General features: G+C 44.3%; 1 protein-coding gene across 3 annotated transcripts; it reads right to left on the minus strand.

The window, feature by feature from the left end:
• Positions 1-807: 807 nt before the first annotated feature.
• Positions 808-17,619, minus strand: zgc:152951 (uncharacterized protein LOC569013 homolog). 3 transcript variants are annotated; one of them, XM_061225917.1, is made up of 11 exons: positions 17,463-17,619; positions 15,764-16,011; positions 15,310-15,430; positions 13,759-13,911; positions 12,748-12,918; positions 9,004-9,077; positions 7,977-8,174; positions 7,531-7,668; positions 7,190-7,279; positions 6,679-6,822; positions 808-5,119 (listed from the first exon to the last, which is right to left on the minus strand). In XM_061225917.1, exons 1-11 carry the CDS (start codon positions 17,479-17,481, stop codon positions 4,991-4,993), a joined length of 1,485 nt encoding a protein of 494 aa, XP_061081901.1. In that variant the 5' UTR covers positions 17,482-17,619; the 3' UTR covers positions 808-4,990. The 3 variants fall into 3 exon arrangements, with proteins under 3 accessions (XP_061081901.1, XP_061081902.1, XP_061081903.1); XM_061225918.1 differs by lacking the exon at positions 17,463-17,619 and adding an exon at positions 16,446-16,609; XM_061225919.1 differs by lacking the exons at positions 12,748-12,918; positions 13,759-13,911.
• Between the last annotated feature and the right edge of the window lie 2,137 nt (positions 17,620-19,756).

A 19,756-nucleotide genomic window follows, 5' to 3' on the forward strand; every position in this document is an offset into this window, starting at 1 on the left:
ATATGAATGCCATTTGTTAAGACGATTTAAAATAAATAAATAAATAAACCAAAGGAAGTTGAGTACTAAAATTGTTATCAAAAGGAAGCCAAAATGTCTGACCGTGAATTTTGGCCTGCAGTGAAGAACGATGTCATGCCCCTATGCATTCTGGGACATGTTGTGATAAGGGGTTTACCGTAGGTTTTATTTTGTATTGATTTGTAGTTCTTATAAGATTTATTTGTTGCCTGCTCCAACATCCAGGCTAATTAAAGTGCATAACCTTCAGTATGGTAAAATCTGCAGTTTTTGTACTGTATCTTAAGCTGTTAAATTTGTAAATGATACTGGATGCTTATTCACAAGTGCATTAATATTTAATATTTTGCTTGGAAGATTGAGGATAATGGATACAATGTTTTTTTTTTGTTTTTTTTTGTTGGAGCAGGAATCTCTGCATATTTTGGCTAATTGTAGCAGGTTTATTTGAGATTGCTTTATTAAAAGTGCTACTATTTTCACATGCAATCATGTCTATTTCTGAAGCCATAATTGAACCAGTTTGCCCTTGGCACATCATATAGAAACTCCCAGGAAGGTGTGTTTGTCTGGAAAAACTTTATAATCCTGGACTGGCAAATCTATTTTCTAGAAATGACCCAGAGTAAAATTGTGGATTTCTTCTGCAAAGAACCCTGCACAGACACTGAGCCTTTTAACCAAGCAAGGCTTAGACTAAGGCTTTTTGCATAGGCTGAATGTTAATATAAGAGTGGATCAACTGTACAAGCATGTGTGGGGGGAAAAAGAAGAGGAAAAACACTGTTGTCATTCATCTGTATTTATTTCAAATATTCATTGCATATTTTACATTTGGAGAATTCTCGAAGTATTGCTTTAGAGTAATAAGATGTACAAATGTATCCTTGAACCCATGCAAAAGCATGATTACAGCTGAAAAATCCATTTTGTTTTTTTACAAGGTTTTGAATCACATTTTTTGTTTATTTTATATTGTTCTTTTCCTGATAAGTTGGATGAAAGAGGTAAACAGTAGGTGCGGTATTGCAGTTCTTCTGGAGGAGTGAATTACTCGAGTTTGATTTGCATGTTTAATTTTAATCAGAAAGCTAAAACAAAAAAAAAGCACCACATCGCGTTATCTGGGAGGCGATACAGTCCGGTCGTAAGCCCTGGAAGTAGGAGGGGGTTTATGGCGGGTCTGTGGCGCACGTCGGGCGAGGTCAAGGCCCAGCCAAGCTGCACGGTTTCCTGTCCAAAGCTGGGAAGGCTGAGGTATGCTCTGTCGCGGGGCGGGGGGGGGGAGGAATCGAAGGCACTGTCTGAGGGAACGGGGGGGGGGGGGTAAACGTCCTGGTCAGGGTTCGGGTTTGAGCCGGAGCCCCGGGCGCGCGGAACATGCAAACGGGTGGATACCGCAATAAAGCATGCGTCAGGATCCCAGCGGCTCGGCTCCCAGAAAGGACAATTCTTCTGGGGCGGTGGTTGTGGTAAGTGGCTGGGGGGTGTTTCTCTGCATGTAAAAGTCCTTTCATAACAAAATATGTCAGGAATCTTGGGAGTATTGACTCGTTGGACAGAGTCCAAGGTCACAGGAGTTGTCGGAAATCTTTTGAGTATTGACGCATTGGACTGAGTGGTAACGGGAGTTTTTGGCAATGTTTTACCGCAGCACGACTCCAATCCAAATCCTGCTGGTCACAGTGTCTGCAGCCATGCACTACACCACCTGATTCGACAAATAATTTATTTTACCTCCTTGGTTCAGGATGTGAGTTTATTGGTAAAATCAGGTGGAGATAAGCAGCCCACGTTACATACACAGCCTTCCCATGAAGACGCTTTAACCGCTAATAACAAATCTTCCTGTTTTTGAACGTAAATAATCCCAATTAATAATTTGGTGATGACAAATTACGTGGTTTATGGAGCTCCCATGACTACTATAAATGTATTATTAATGTATGACAATTAAGAGATTTCTTTCTCCTGCTTGATGCTAGCTTTTCCGAAATATACATTTTTTACAGTCGTAGGCTCTCCCTTCCCGACACAGCGTCCAGCATCCAGTCAGGAGAGCTAAGTCGGAGCAATGCTTGGAAAATCGGAAAACCGCTGTCTCCATCCAAAATTCCCAAGGTAAGCCTTTGAAATCACTGCTAATGCAGGTACACCACAGCATAGCTAATTGACCAGAACAGGTACCTGTGAATGCGTGATGCTATAGCCAATTAGACGTCTGTATTGGGCTCCCTGCCCTAATCCGATCTGCCAGCATTGGCACTGGATCTGAACCACAGCTGTCCATACAAATAAGCTGCACGTCGCACTCGAGGGAGACGATATCTACCATCTATTACACTGTCTATCATATAGACCACAGGTGGGCAATTCCAGTCCTGGAGGGCCGGTTGGTATGTAGATTTTTGTTTCTTCCAATTACTCCATGAGCCAATTGGCCGTATACACCAACACTAGTTCACTCAGATTAGATCACCGTAAAACCATATCATACAGGGACACAGCCAATTAAGTCATTAAGGCCAGCCGTCGGCATAAAAAACCAGAAACAGATACGGCCCTCGTTGCCCACCTCTGATATAGACGCATTCATTCATAAAAATTATTTTCGATTCTGCCCTATTTGGAAGACTGCCCTTTTGCCTCGTCAGTGTAGTTAACACACACAAAAATGTGCTGGACTGCACCAAGCTCACTACGAGTGGTCTGGCTCAAACCGGTTACTAACTGCCGAGTCGCAACTGACCTGGTTATGTGTTGAAGGACAGCGGACATACGGAAATGCAGCACGTTTCAGCCGGATAGCTGGAACAAGGGACAAAACCTGGGCTATTTGTAGTGACTTTTCATGACTTTTCAGTACTATAGTTGAAAATGAGTGGTGTAGAATTGAATGAAATTTAGTTGGCTGTCAATTAAAAATGTTTTTTTTTTTTTTTTTTTAAACCCTCTGCCATACTACATGCTCGTATTCAACCTTCTGTGTCAAGACGAAACCCATGAACATAAAATAAAAATGAGACGATATGTTCTGAATTGACACTGCATGTAAATATAGTGACAATCCTATACAAGCGTTTTCCATATGTACACGAAATAGACATTACAGCTTTCAGCTTTGTCCTTCATTACATTTTTTCTGTGGCCAGTAAATTCAGTCCTGCTCATTTCACCAGTGAAATACAAAGTTGAGGGTAAATTGCAGCACAAGTGTTAATTTAACATACATACATAGCGACCGCATTGATAACCTTTTTTTTTTTTTTTTTTTTTGCACATAGAAATTAACTTTGTATTATTTTAGTTTTCGCTTCCGTATTTCGGCCACCCCCAGAACAGATAGTCCAATTCCACCACAAGTGTGCATGAATTCAGGAGGGTGCACACTACCTACTGCCTACTATATACTGCAGGGTATGCCTGGCACCAGACTCAGCATGAGAGGCAGCATATCCTGCGGGACTCCCCTGAAATCCGGTGCATTGCAGCACTCAGAACAAGTCCCTCGGTTGGATAAAACTCATATAGGACATTCCCCCGTAAACTGGGTATATATCGTTTGAACAGGGGATGATGATGATGACCCCTTTGTCCTTCCAAGCACATCATTTCATTATTTCTGCGGGATTTCCAACTTCTAATAATATATCGTCAACAAGTTTTAGCACAAAAATATCAACGTGCTCATTACACAATCCAAAAAATTTGTGGAGAAAGAAATGGAGCCAGCTACTTGAAAGGAGTTATGGGCTATAACTCTGCCATAACTGCCTTTGTTTGGACAGGATGTTGCTTAGTAACAGAGGGGAGGGGTACACACGGAGTGGAGGGGTACACACGGAGTGGACACACAGGGGTACTGTGTGTACTGGGGACCTGGGGTCGGCCTGGCTCTGGATCCTGCAGCCCACTGAAATCTGGGAAAAGACTAGGGACCTCGTTTGGCTTTAGTTTCATTCTGAAGTTGAGCGTGTGCTCAGATCCACAGTCCTGCACACGTTTGCAGATGCCCGCAGCCCCGGATCGAATCCGGACAGTCAGCCCCGGATCGAATCCGGACCGTGCCCAGCTGTGCTTGGACATTCCAGATTGTAACCCGTACATTTTTATTTTATTTTCCACAGTCATCCTATAAAGGTACGCACGTGTGTAAGCCCCATGGCCCCGTTAAGCCCCCTGATTTGCCCTACGTATCGGGCCACTGATGGGCCACTGGCGGGGACGTATTTGGACAGTCCACTATGTCGCAGAGAGAATGTTCGGCCAAAAACACACCATGCACCTGCCCAGCTACGAGATTCCAGAACTATGTGCCTTTATGTCAAATTTCAAATATCTGCTTTCACAGACATAAATTTGGTGATGATTGTAATGATCAGGCAACATATTATGAACCTATCATTTCACACCTCATTGTCTTACTCATTGATATGGTCACTGCATAAGGCCTACCATATTATCTTGTCATGGTTGCTATTATTATTATTATTATTATTATTATTTATAAAGCAGTTTTATTGGCTTTCTGTTGCACTCAAGGTCACTTTACATAGAGAGGGGAAAAAAAAAAAAATGTATAGGACAAAATGTGTTCTTTGACCGCACTCTGTAACTGTAATAGCTGATGGATGAGCCTGTCTGGAATGCAGCTAATTAGACTGATGATTGTGTGATATTGAGCCTTGCGTTTGCCGATTAATCGTTGCCTATTGAAGTTAACTGAACACTAACTGTAAAGATCTCTGAATACCTGCTATGTACACACCCGGTGTCTTACTCGATCGAGCACAAAGAAAGAAACCTCTCGGACTTGCGGTACAACCTTTCGGACACCAATTGTGCATATGCACGGTCTGAGTTTGCATAGGGCTACGTGCTTTTACACATCAGTTTAAAATTTCAGAAATCACAAGGTTGCCGTGGGTCGTGTGCATGAAGGGCTGGGAGACGACGCCCTCAGGCAGCCTCAGTCCTTGCTGTTGGTGGCCCAGTCGTACGGTACGTAGCTCACTTTGAACCTGCCGCACTTCAGGAGCTCCTGTAAATCCTTCTTTTTAGGAGAGTCGCTCATGTGGTTTGAAATCCAGTTCAGCAGCTGCAGGATGAGCACAGAACGGAAAGAAATTCATCCCCTCTGCCATGTGAAACACTGAAAATAGCTTCGGGGTATCCAGTTAACATTCGCGGTGATTTTCCAAATGGAAATAAACTGAACTTTGTCGTGACTTAAAACACTGACAAAAGTCTAACTTGCTACTAGGATATATCAGCCATTCTTGCATCATCCTGAACAGGTTCTAATCACAAAATGCTACACTCACAGACTAAGAAACTTTCAAACCTCTTAGTTTTCCATTCTACAAGTACAGAATGGGTTTAAAGAGTGCCGGTGTATCGTAATATAAACATACAGAACGTAGATGCTAAATGGTTGGCATTTATATCGCGCCTTTATCCAAAGCGCTGTACAATTGATGCTTCTCATTCACCCCTTCATACACACACCGACGGCGATTGGCTGCCATGCAAGGCACCGACCAGCTCGTCAGGAGCATTTAGGGGTTAGGTGTCTTGCTCAGGGACACTTCAACACAGGGCAGGGGATCGAACCAGCAACCCCTCCGACTGCCAGACGACTTCTCTTACTGCCTGAGCCATGTCGCCCCACGTGTAAGGTAAATGATTCATTGTACTTAACTGTGGTGAAATTATGGATATGAAAATGCTAGTTGTTAGTAACTGCACCTTTCAATGTCACAAAAGTAACAAAGTAATAAAAACAAGAGGAACTAAAACATTTTAAGGCTTATTAGCTTTTGCGTCTTAAGTCTATCATTAAAGTAAGCTCTAAAAGTCTTAAGATTTCCATTTTATTTTCTTTTGAGTGTATGGTTTACAAAGTGCCACTAAGAGTTGGGTTTTGCATACTTTGCATACTGTAACCAGCATCATAAAAATGCTGTGCACAAGTTTCGAATGAAAAAATAATGCATTGCCCAGTGACCTGTCAGCAGTCTACAGTCACTTAATCCTCTTACGCTTGAGCGCTGTTTATAAAGCTCATGGTACTCTTGCACTTTACAAAGGCTTCTATACACAAACGTTCATGTTCGGGAACCGCACACCTCCGTTCGAGGCTGCATTTCACGTAGGGTGGGTCGCTGGCCCGTTGCAGAACGCACACACACACACGCCTCAATGGAAACTTTACTCATTAACTATTCACCGCCTATTTTTGGACTGTGTGCAAAATGAGTAAGTGGGGTGGGGGGGAGGAATGATTACAGAAAACAGTGACTGTTTAATAAAAATTAAACTTCGTTTCACGCAAGACGGCAGGAGGCAGAAGGTCACTGCAAAAGTACTCAAAGCAGTCATCTTTTCAGCCAAACACCCACAGATACTGTAATACAGCAGCTGTTGAAGTGCACTGGCGTATACAGGAAGACTGGTCATGAAACGTGCTCGTTCAATATGCAGTGAGCAGCAGGGAAGGACCACAGTGCGCAGAATGCGATTCGGGTCCTCGAACACTGCCTCGCACGGTGCCGTCGCGATCGCGGCACGATAGAGTCGGACCGACCCGTTAAGATTGCGGAACACCGTGGGGACTGGAGGGGGGTGGCGGTGCGGTCGTGCCTACTGGAGGGTTACCTTCTCGTCTGTGTCACCGAAGTCCCCTTTGTACCATTTGAAGATCTGGCTGAGCTTGACCTCGCTTTTGTCCACGTCCACCCTGCAGCTGTCCTCGTTCTCCAGGAAGGCCTCGGCCGCGGTGTGCAGCTGGCTGTCGATTTCCTGCGGGCGTCAGCCAACACGCCTGTGAGCCCACGCCGAATGGAGCGCGTGCGCTTTACCAACTTTAGGTTTGCTTTTCATTAACATCATCATGGTGCGGCCTGTAGTGTAGTGGTTAAGGTAAAAGACTGGGACACGCAAGGTCGGTGGTTCTAATCCCGGTGTAGCCACAATAAGATCCACACAGCCGTTGGGCCCTTGAGCAAGGCCCTTAACTCTGCATTGGTCCAGGTGAGGAACGTCTCAATCAGTCTAAATCAGCTGTATGTCGCTCTGGATGAGAGCGTCTGCCAATAATGTAATGTAATCATTATTATTATTATTAATACATTACATTTAAACATATGAATAATAATATGACATTTACCTTCGGCGTGTACGTTTTTATTGGAGGGCATCCTTTTGCTCCGCAGTTCAAGGCAAAGTGGATGAGGGGTTCAGCTTGTGGCAGCGCCACCTGGTGGACATTCAAAGACAAAACCACGGTGACCCCTCCATCCTGGATGCTAAAACCAAACCTTACTTGCTTCCTACTGAGCAACAAGTGAAGAGTGAAAGGATTGCTGACATTAGTTAGGACCAAACATACCGTATGCTGAAATATACAGCTTATTTATGTACGCGAGTGTGTATGTGTGTACGTGTAGGTGTGAATGAGTGTGAGTGTGTGAGCTCTGATTCCAGTGTCCGTTATCTGTGTGGCGGTACCTGTAGTCGGGGGTCACCCTTCGAGAAGGGCTTCAGGAGTTGCCCGATACCCTTTTTGTTGCCCCGAAGCACCCCGTTCTCGATGTCCTGCAAGGTGAACACCTCCCCGCCAATGAGGTAGCTGACGTAGTTAAAGAACTGGAAAACAATCAACGATGTCTTCACAAAACAACATGCCATTCGTAACATTTTTTATTTTGTAATCAACATGGAATTGATAACCATCACCAGTGTGGTAGCACTTATAACTCAATAAGGATGTGGGCTCCAATCTAACTCCAGTCACGATTTTAATGGCTTGACTTTTGACATGAGCATTTTTGACTTGGACCTGCGCTTGGGTTTAAAGTACTTAAACTTGTCATTAAACTCTGTTAAAAATGGGCTTAAAACTCACAATTGTATAAATTTGCCATTCCCAGCTTCTCGATTCCCGGCTCTCTTACCCGGTACCTCTGCCAGGTGTTCTTTGGGGGCCCCATCCGCAGGTTGCCGTGGATGACCAGGGCGTTGTAGATGTTGATGAAGAAGGCAAGCTTCTCCTCGCGGGTCAGAACCTGCAGATCCACCCGCTGCAGCTGTACGGCCAGCTCACAGTACTCTTCAAAGGACGGGCTCTTGGCCATGGCCTTGTAGTCCACGCACTAAACAACACACAACATCGCCCTGTAGTCCACGCACTAAACAACACACAACATCGCCCTGTAGTCCACGCACTAAACAACACACAACATCGCCCTGTAGTCCACGCACTAAACAACACACAAAATCGCCTTGTAGTCCACGCACTAAACAACACACAACATCGCCCTGTAGTCCACGCACTAAACACACAACATCGCCCTGTAGTCCACGCACTAAACACACAACATCGCCCTGTAGTCCACGCACTAAACAACACACAACATCGCCCTGTAGTCCACGCACTAAACACACAACATCGCCCTGTAGTCCACGCACTAAACACACAACATCGCTCTGTAGTCCACGCACTAAACAACACACAACATCGCCCTGTAGTCCACGCACTAAACACACAACATCGCCCTGTAGTCCACGCACTAAACACACAACATCTCCCTGTAGTCCACGCACTAAACAACACACAACACACTGCTCAAATCCACCCACAAAACACACAACACACTGCAATCCACACTCTGAACAACAAACATCGCCCTGTAATCCACACACAACACACTGCAATCCACGCACTGAACAACACACAACACACTGCTTGAAGGACGGCCCTGTAATCCACACACTGAACAACACACAACACACTGCTCAAAGTGTGTTTTTGCAGTGAACATTTATTAACTACACAAGCTAAGAGGAAATTAAGGAGGAGTGGAGTAACGGGGTTTGGGAATATGGCACTCCTGTGCGCGTACACATGTTAAGACTGGAATGAAATGCCATGTATAAACATGACAGGTGTGGTGTGGCGTTTCGCCGGCTCGATCACCGTACCTTGCCGTCCGGCGAGAGGTAGTTTGAGAACAGCTCCAGCATCGTGTTCCTGAGAATCTCGGACAGCACGGCAGCTGTGCAGAGGAGAAACGAGAGTTCACCAACGCTCCCGACCCCGGAAAGCAGAGCAGTGAAACGGCTGAGTCACATTTGTGTCGAAAAAGGTTAGCGTCTCGTCGCGGTTTGCCAGTTGCCCGTATTCAGAATAAGGAACATGGCCGACTGGCTTCCTTTCTAGGCAGCGCAGTAGTTCTCTTTTTGATCGATGGCGCAAAGCAGTGGTTTGCAATTGTTGCAGTGGTTGTTTTATTTTTTGTCGTTTTTTGTGTGCATCTTGTGAGCAACGGTAATGAACACCACTTCCAGAAACCAGAGTAGGGGTCTGTTGTGACACGGGGTCCATTGTTTTTTCCCCCATCAGAAACAAGCTAGCCTGCTGTAAAGCACACTGCACACCCCCATACATGTCCTCTTTCATCTCGGATTTCAACAGACCAGTTTCGTGTCAATTTTGTGCTCAGAAAACACCACGTAACAATCGACCCCGTGTCACAACAGACCTCCCCCATCTCTCTGCTTTGTGAGGGTTCAGGGGTGTACAACGATGCCCTAAACCAGAGGTCTCCAACCCTGGTCCTGGAGAGCTACTGGGGCTGCTGGTTTCCGCTGTTACTCTGCACTTAATCAATTAGAGCAGATGATTACACAGCTAACTCGCCTCACCTGGTTACCTGGGTCTCAACAGGGTGCTGATTTTAAGGTGAAAACAAAAACCAGCAGATCCAGTAGCTCTCCAGGACCAGGGTTGGTGACCTCTGCCCTAAACCATAACTGAATACCCACACATGTGTATTCCCCATCATGCTCTACAGCATCAGTTCTGATCGGCTAATTAATGCCTTATTGTAATCGTCGGCCCATCCTTGCATCATTCTTTCAGAACGCCACACCCTAACACGAGTGCCCGCCAAAACGCATGCAGCCAGGCACCACTTTGAGAGAAGCCTCAAGCCCAGATGCACTCTGTGAGGGCAAGTTCAAATTAAGTTGGATAACTGCTAGTTACGGGGGGATAAGTTACCTGAAATACGGTTTTATCACGTTTTAGGCAGAATGATGTGATCGGTCAGAGGTTTATTTGGCATTAGTGCACCCCGTCAGTGAAACATTACCGCAACATCAAAGCACGTCCCTCGAATTTTGGCACTCATTTCAAGGTTCAAAGTAGGTTCAAAGTAGTGTACTCTCCGGGTTATCAGAGGGGCAAGCGGTAGCTACTGTGCAATCCAAACACTACAGCTAGGCCAGAGGCCAAGCCTGAATAGGGAAAACATATGTGGGTATTCATGGGTTTCGACAAACAAAACGAGCTCCCTGTGCTGTACTTTATACTGTCCGCCATACTGTCGCAGACAGGTCCCAGGACCCTACGCTTTCCTCAGTTGGCATGACCCTCTCGGGGATATTTCGGGGCAGAGTGTTCATTAGGGGAAAGTGAAGTCTTCTGTTGTTGTCGAAGGTATCGTGGTAACGGGGAGAGAGGACGCCTCAACTGTGCACTCGTGGTGACACATCCCAGGGCAGTGGGAGAGAGTGTTAGAGCCAAGAAGCAACGGCACACCAAGAGCTCATACACCCAGCCTGAAAATGAGTCAGTTTGAATTATCCCAGGTCATTTCACATTACACAATCAAAAGCAAAAAAAAAAAAAGAAGAAGATTAGTTTAGCACCTGGCAGTTCTTTGATCCCTGAGAGACACACTGTTCAAATGTTCATTTTAGATCTCGTAATTAGGAACTTTGAACAATTTAAAATGGGAATGTCTGTGTATAAGACACTGGTCATATAACCATTCACCCAGATGAATGTTACAGAGCTAGACCTGAATTGCACCTCTCAAGCAGCAAAGTTCATTGAAGATAAACATAAACCCCTCACCCTCACCCTCACCCCCACCCCCACCCCCACCTGCAAGCATAGTGTACCAAATTCCCATAATGCACTGCAAATACAGAGATAAACAGACACAGATAAGAGAAGCCAGAAACCGGCAGGAAATGAATACACAGCCACAGACTGTACACACACACACACACGCACAAACGCACGTACACACTCAGCACACTGCCAGCTATTCAGTTTTTGCTGCAGTAGCAGTCTCGATCTCCCCTGCATTGTGTGCCATGATATCTGCACATTGACCAGAGGAGCAATAATCTATTTTTTCCCCAAATTTGGAATGTCCAATTATATTTGTCTGGGGTTCCTCTCCTGACATTGACTACGTTTACATGCACAATGATATTCTGATATTATTACAAAATGAAAAAGATACAGGTAATGGAAACAGTATAATGCCCTATTCTGAATAAAGCACATTACGATCAAGACGTGACCAATATTATTTTGGTTCTTGGAGCACTATTTAAGCAGGTATACAGCTTATTCGAAAGAGCCATCTCATTCGGAGTTTACGCAACAATTTGCAACACAAAAGGCCCGTTGGGTGTTGTTCACAACCAGTGTTTTTCAAAGTGCCACGGCTCTTAGGACTGACAGATTTTACAACTGTTTTTAGTAATATATTCAAGCTTAAATCAGAATCTTTGTTTCAGGACAGCATTTTCTAATTAGGCCTAATATACAATGTCCTCAGGATTGTTCTGTATACAATAGTGAAGCACGTGCATAATGCTGATGTTGATAACCAATCCCGTGTCATCCTGTAGGAATGAGATGGGACCTCACAGATGAGATGGACGTGTGTGTCAAGGCCGAGGATATTTAACCCAGGCCATACCACCAGTGTGTTCAAGGTTTCTGCACTGCAGAATTGTTTTGTTTCACAGTGATTTTCCCGCTGGGCCAATGTGACATTCAGTAAACCTTTTCTCTAGTCAGTGTTTGTTGAGTTCCTGCACCGTCCCGACTTTGATTCCACTGAGAGAAGCTGGGTCCTAACATATAAATAGCAGAGGTGTGTGTTTCAAGCACCATGGCGATCACGAATGCAACTCTATTTTCAATGCCTGCAGCAGGCTACATGCCGAGGGTGGCTATCGATCAAAATCTTCTTCACATCACAAAAAGAAACCATCCAACACATTGTGTGCATGTAAACGTAGTCAATGCTGCATCTAATTATCCACCCCCTGCCCTGACCCGCTCCATCTGGATGTGACACACAAATGAAAACACACTTGCCCACAGTCTTGTTTCCTGCAATGTGACCCCACTTCACTTCCACTGGGAGGGGCAGGAATTTCAACGGGGGCTGGAAAGTCTAGAAAGGGCAGAGGTCTTTTGGACCTAGGGCACCGTAGGCAGTGAAAACCTCCTCAGAACGATTAACCTCGTCTGCAGGTTTCTTTTAAATCGTGGACAGTGTTTGGATGTACAAATCACTGATAAATGGACAATGTCAAGGCTACCCTTGTCGTGAGTACTGCATTTGACTGTAGTGGAGTTTTAGAATCTCATCAGTGGGAAGTGATCTTGATTTTTTCCAGCAGGAGTGGACGAAGGGAACGGGCAATATGCTCCATTCCAACGGGACTGACGTTTTCACATCTACAGGAAGTGCTCTGTACCAGGTGTGCTTTAGTCATCACCTGCTCATCATTTTCTTCAGAGACGGCTCTGGGGGATTTTGGGGGCCTCTAAACCGGATTGAACTGGTACTGATCGTAGACGGGGGGGGGGGGGTATTTTGATGGAAATCACAGATTTTGTTCTCTACGTACCATTCTGGGGCTGGCAAGCCGCCATCTCTCGTGCGTTGAGTGCTGAGTGGGGGTCATGCTCCACCAATCTGAACAGTGCGTTACCCTCTTCAAACTCCCCTTTCCTCTGGACAGAGTTAAAAAACTTTCTGTCCATCAACATTTTGCACATCTCAAGAGCCCGATTCCTGTCTACAGGGTGCAAGTGAAAAGGGAATCACAGGAATTAAGACCTCAGTCAGGTTTGTTTCGGTCTCACAGGATCACACAGACAACAAATCAAGAGAACATGTTCAAAACAAAAATCTATACAGTCACATTGCACATCTATGTCTTTCTCACAGATTTATGCATAGCACAATGAGATCAGACACTATGCCTAGACTTCAATAAAGATATTTTAACATGAATGGAAAATTTCCGAAATTCTGAAAATGCATTAAGGTTTAGTATGCCATATGCACTGCATATTTCTATAATCACTGCATCAGTGCAGGAAGGCCATGTGAACCGTGACCTGGAGTAAAGCTTGTTACAGGGACTAAGCACATTATCTTCAGATTATGTGTTTTTGTTTCTTTTTGCACAGCCTCCTATTTAAGGCACTGGTAATTGAGCTAATACTGTTTTAAGACCACAATGAAAATAGAATTTCATAAAATGTGATAAAGTAAAAATGGCAATGGCTAGACTTCAGTGTTCAATATTCAATGCAAGAAAGGCAAACTATTTGTGTATTTTATGGCTAAACTTAGCACTTAATGCAAGGAGACAGATACAGTCCACCCCGAAATCACATACATAAAAAGGTTCTACCGGTGACTGCCTACAACAGAGCAAATTAAATAATAAAACCAGGAACATTTACTGAAACGTTACAATAAAGATGCCAGATGAATCGGTCACTTCCAGTTCAATGAACACCAGTGGTGACAGTGCGTACTGCTCAACATGGCTTCCATTGTTAAGGTTAAGAAGCGCTCAATGCTGGCCAGTTTCCCGGCCTGTTAAAAGAGTGTGAGGATGACTTACCCTTTCCCTCGTTCTCCTCCAGCCAGCCCAGCAGCTGTGCTCCAGTGAAGCTGTTTTTGTACACTTTCAGGCCCTTCCTGTGGCTGCCGATCGCCCCACTCTGCTTGAACTGAGCCACCACATCTGCTAACTCATCCCTCTCACACTTAAATTCTGTTGGGGGGGGGGCAGACAAGGCTGGTGTTTTGCAAGGTGTGGTCAGTGCGCAGGAACAAAAAAAAGCTTTAGTTAGGGCGGCGGTGTATCCTAACGGTTTGGGAATCGGGGGTTGCAGGTTCGATCCCAGGACACTGCCGCTTGAACCCGAATTGTACCCGAATTCCCTCCGCGAACATCCGGCGCCATGAATGGATACTGTGCAAAAGGCCGTGCAAGTCGCAAGAGCATCTGCTAAATGCCGGTTGTGTAATGTGCAGAGGCACAGTGGGAGTCTCCAGACTTCTCGGACTTATCCCCACTTTGCACATAACCCATAGCACACGTAACATTCAGCGACAAGCTTCAGAGAGTATTCCCCACCCTACCGAGTGTTTTGCCACCATTTCATTTCAGAAACTGCCGATGTCACAGTGTTGTTTAAGGAACAACACAACCACTGACAATGGCATTCCAGAGCACTCTCTCACACCAAGACCACAACGTTTTGTTACATATTTTAAACTATGTTTTCTAAATCTACTTTACCTGACTGTGTCCTGCAGTAAGTTGGGATGCTCAGTTTCTTATCAGAAGCTGAATTTACCGACTGAGCAAATCAACAACAACAAAGCAAAACAGTCCTTGCAATAACAGCCATTGTACAACGACGAAGACTGGAGCTCAACATCACAAATGACAATGGAGACTGGTGTCTTAACACTCCGGCAGTCGTCCAGTGTAACTGCATTGAGCTTGGTCTTTTTTGGTTGCAAATTTGAGACTGCGTTCCTTTTCGTGTTTTTTTGTTTACCTCAGTGACCAACACATACTTTTTTTTCATAGAAACAACAAAATAATCCTGAAATATGGGATATAAAAAGTCTTGGACATAGTGTATCGTTGCTATACTGATAACAGGATTTCAGGTTTCAGTATTGGGACTACCACAGCAAACGGCAAACCAGCTGGTTTGACAAGAAGACAAGACATTCATCACGTCCCTCTCCGTCTCTCCAAACCCCACCCCCCACCTCTCTCCGCACACAGTCCAGGGGAAGCCTTGTCTAATTCATACACACTGTCAAACACTATCAAACCCAACACAGGCAGACAACCATTCCATAGAGTCTACACATTTTCCTCAGAATAAAAGCAAAGTGTTTTCTCTACTTTGGTACTGAAATGGTACATTCATTACAGAGAGCACACAGTCCTGTTTCTGGGGTAAACATTTTTTTGCAGATGGGTAGTTGGCAAACGTACTGTCCTGTGGGCTTTTAATGATATTCCCCCTGAGGAAATGGCTTCATACAATGTACATCTTAAAGTGTGAAATGAGGGGGGAAAGAAGTTTCCCGTACTCGCTCAAGGAAGAAACGACTTTAGCGAACGGTTTACTGTGACTTCACACACCTCCATCCTGGTTCTCTGCTTCCTCTGCGTTCTCTGCCCCCTCTTCTGGCAGAGGGGGGGCGTCGGGGGGCACTCCCTCCTGTCTCACCAGGCGCACCAGGTACTCCAACTTCTCTGGAGCCTGACCAGACCGAACAGAATTTCAGACACGAATGACCGTTTTATTGTCATCTCTGACGAGCAAGTGAACGGCTTCAATGAGAAATCGAATGGGCGGTACTATTACACCGGGTGCTGCCAAACTCGTCAATCAATCTATCCTCTCAGAATGCGTTTTCATTTTCTATTTTTATTTTAAACCCCTGGCGTCATGGTTGAACAGACGACCTAGAATGGCGTATAAGGGTTTACATTTGAGCCATCAACCCAGGTTTAATCGTCCGAGACGGCATTCCTTTATGGAAATGCATTAGTTAATGAGTTTATTAGTTAATGATAAAATCGGAGTACTCACCATTGCTTGGAGGTCATCGTTTCCCCCCACGTGGATGTTGTTGAAGAATATCTGAGGCACGGTGCTACGGCCCGTCAACTGCTTCACCTGAGGCCGCAGCGCACCGTGCTGGTTCAGATCCACTTCATGCAACAACAGCCCCAGTTCCAGGAGGCGAGCTTTCGCCTGTTTACAGTGCGGGCAGCCCGGCACGGAGTATATCGTCACCCTCCCGCTTTGGCTTTTCTCGGTTCCTTCCATTGGAGACCCTGAGAAAAGTGTCGATTGTCAAAAGGATGAACAAATGTTTTTTTCCTAATTGAAACAAACTTGGATGTGAATGCCTAAATTGCGAGGAAATGCGTCTTTAAGGTGCGTCTATTAGTTACCAGGAAGTGCTATCGTATAGATTTTCTTGGTTGGTTTCCAGTACGGAACAGGGAACAGGAAACTTTTACACATTACGTACTTACCTTAGAATATGTGGAATGTTGGTACCGATGTAAAATATCAGAATCTCAGAGCTGGGAGTGTAACATTAAATTTAGATTAAAACTGTGAATTCACTGTAGAGACCAGTCGCTAGCATAACAAACTAATGTAACAAACTGTGCTCGGTCGTTTACCCAATTCTGTGTTGCAAAATACGAATAGCCTATTAACGGACACTGGAAAATCGAACTCCGCAAAGACATGAACTTACTGTTTGTAGACAGTCGAGTATTGACAAAACCCTGGTGTAAAATCCAGCTTGAAATACCAGCTACCACCGTTTTCAAAACATAGTTTTTTTTCAGCAGGGAAGAAATTCGCAGATCAGCCTAAACTATTTAGACACCCTACAATAAAATACAGCGTCAGCGGACCAGGCATATAGCCAATTGTGAACACGGAAGAGGGCGACCAGAAATGTTGTAGGCTCTCCATTGGCTTTGACGTGACCGTTGACGGCACATGTGCACATAATTTACCTTGGCGCTTGACAGGTAACGAGCTGGCTGGTTAGCTATATGATATCGTCAAACGGTCATTTCTATAGCTAAATCCTATGCAGGCGGATCCCAACATATCAGTACGGATAAACGGTTACGCTGCAGTGCAGTTTGTTGTGTTAACCATTTTATCGAATGCTCTTAAAAGCCATGGCTAAGCCGCATGTGAATGTTATTACATAGCGATTTGATTAGCTTCCCTTCAGGTTGACCTGCATACATAGGCACAGAACCATCTGGCTGGCTGGATATAACGTTAGTTTGCTAGGCTACTCGGCAAGATATCAGAATGGGGAAAAATACATCAGTCGCCTACATCACACTTATTGTAAATGTGCGTTCGACCTTGATAGCCTATGCGCTATAATTGGCTAATAATAACAACAAGAACATTAATACGAAGAAGGGTAAAACAATACAGAAAGACAACTGGTGCATTAAGGTAAGGATTTAATAGGCTATAATTATGGTCGAACATATAAACACATATTCGATTATGGTCAAGCTGTCTCCCTGTCCCCACTGCGCGTCATTTGCTTTACATTTGCCGTGTGACTCACCAACAGCTTTATCTAGCTGAGCTAATGACACACATTTTAACCTTTTAGTGTTCATCATGAAACCAGTTATGCCTAATCATCCGTTGATACGTACGGCAAAGAAAATCGCTAGCACAAATTAGACCTACGCTATACAAAAGGCCGAAATAACACTGTATTATGTCTTACCTGTGTTGAGGCTCCGCATCGCAAAGTTGTTGGCATATTAACGCAGTGTGAACTGCTAGCTAGCGATATTTCCCATTTTATGGGGATAAAGGACTCGCGTAAGGGTTCACGAGAATCAGTCTTCCGCGTCCAATTGCCACATTCAGGAGAATAAATTGTCGAAGGCGTCGCTTGCGCATTTGTCTAGCTGGGGGAAATATAATACGGCGAGCAACCACTCATTTCCACCCTGGCTCCGGCGTTTGGTAAGCCGAGTGCCGACTGAAGACAACACGGATCTGCGTGCAGTATAGGCTATCACTGGAGTTTGTCTTGGGACATAATTACAACGCGATTAAACTTCTACGATAGTTTTGATGATTTTTAATAAGTTCATCAGACACAACAAAATTTCTTGGAATCTTATTTGAATTATTATTTTGGGGAGTGTGTACATCATCCATGCATAGCCTATAAACATTTATTTTGCAGCAGTATTATTTATCCTGGACATCCTGATAAAGAATAAGACATCTGCCTATACACTTCCATAAAGTCACTGAAAGTTATCCAAATAATCTGCACCTTTCTAATAATCCACATCTCTTTTGAAACAATATAATTTATCCTGGACATCCTGATATAGTTACAGAAAGTTAGCCCAACAGCCCAAGTGTTACCTCTTTGGAGCAATATTGTGTTGTGTGGAGATTCGAGCAAGTCTGGTTGAAGGAATGTAAGGATTAAGCATTCAGGCTTCAAATTTAAACAGGATACCACTACCCTAAAGTGGACCTTGAGTCTAACAGGAGGGTGGTGCAGAAAACAAGAGGGTGACTTGCCAACCAAAATAAATCTAAATGACATGGTTCACAGTTCACACTATTCACTGAATCCACCGTATTTAGGCCTACGTTACCTAGCTCATTATTAAATAATTGCTAAAATAAACCCTCCAGAAACTATGCCCTAATAAAGACCCAACGTAATATTTATATTGTTTGTGAATTAATTGGTCGTGTAAATAATATGTAAGCCTTTCACTCTGCCCATTAGCCTTTATCAGCCAATCACTTAAAGGTGAGTGGAGTTTCTCAGTTTCTATCCTTATTGCTACAGAATTGTTCCTCGTGAACACCGGTGAACTGTGCCTGAGGTCGCTTGTCTTGTGCTAAGTAGGATCTGCACAGGTCCGTAAACCTTTCCGACATCCTGTCCTGCTAATCACTTTTACCCGATGGATGCCGATCAGTTTCGCTAAAGATCAGTGGATATAAGAATGTCTCCTGAATCCCTCTGGATCCATCGATCCCATCCTTCGCTCACTGTCAATGACTTGACCTTCCTTTGGTTAGATTAGTGAATCTATAAAAATATAGTGATGTGTACTTGGAATTCGATTTTGCTGAGTGAATGACAATATTTTTCTTTAAATAGATTAGTGACAGGTACCCGTGGGCTATTTAAATCACATGGCGGAACGTTTGTAATTTAATAAAGCTTTCTACACGGAGGTGTGTACAGTGATTCCGCGCAGCTCCGTCATTTGGTTACAATTTTTACTTAAGGCTGTATGCAAATGAGCCGGTAGTGAACTGACAGTGTATAGCAATGCATACCTGGGCCAGACTTGACATGCAGTAACAATTCCTGGGAACACGATTTCAGAGAATTAAATGTATAATCTTACAGATATTGGTCTAATTTTAATGTATAGGCTACCCCTTTTATCTGCAATGTCTTGTCTTTATAGTTCTTTGTAATTGCCCAAATGTAAAACAATTTGAGCTACATTTTATGTATGAAAGGTGCTATATCAATAAACCGTATTATTATTATTAGTCACGGGAATCGTGTATTGTCTGGTTTACTTTGTTTTGTGCCTGTGTGCTGTGCCTGTTTTTTCGTTTTCTCCCTCAGGTGAAGCTTCCCGGTCATCAATCACCTTGCTGTCACTCCTCCCGTGGCTTCGTCTCCCGCCTCCCTTTCGCCAATCCATAGCTTCCCCGTCTCACCTTTTTTGAATGTGTCCACTACGCATCCACTAAATATCTATTCAAAGCAATGTAAATAACAATAATAGCGCGCATTTCAAGCCAGAAATTAATTCTGTAGGTCAGGATTGTCTGGGCTTCCTCACCATCCCACCTCCCTCCCTAGCTCCTCCCGAATTGTGCCACCTGCAAGTAAATTGTATTGGAGAAGGAGGGAGAAAATTATAACTCCATACAGAAAGATCCCTGGTCGGGATTCAAACCCTTGGCGTTGTGAGGTGACGGTCTTTATCCATTCCACCACCATGCTGCCACATAGCG

The sequence above is a fragment of the Conger conger genome, chromosome 17, assembly GCF_963514075.1.
Source record: "Conger conger chromosome 17, fConCon1.1, whole genome shotgun sequence".
Taxonomy (NCBI): Eukaryota; Metazoa; Chordata; class Actinopteri; order Anguilliformes; family Congridae; genus Conger; species Conger conger.

Bases quoted from the DNA above. Each gene is read 5' to 3' on its own strand.
- zgc:152951 (XM_061225917.1), bottom strand. The intron at 8,175-9,003 runs GTACGGTGATCG...TGTGTTGTTTAG, and splicing joins ACCTCTCGCCGGACGGCAAG to TGCGTGGACTACAAGGCCAT. The intron at 6,823-7,189 runs GTAAATGTCATA...TGACGCCCGCAG, and splicing joins TAAAAACGTACACGCCGAAG to GAAATCGACAGCCAGCTGCA.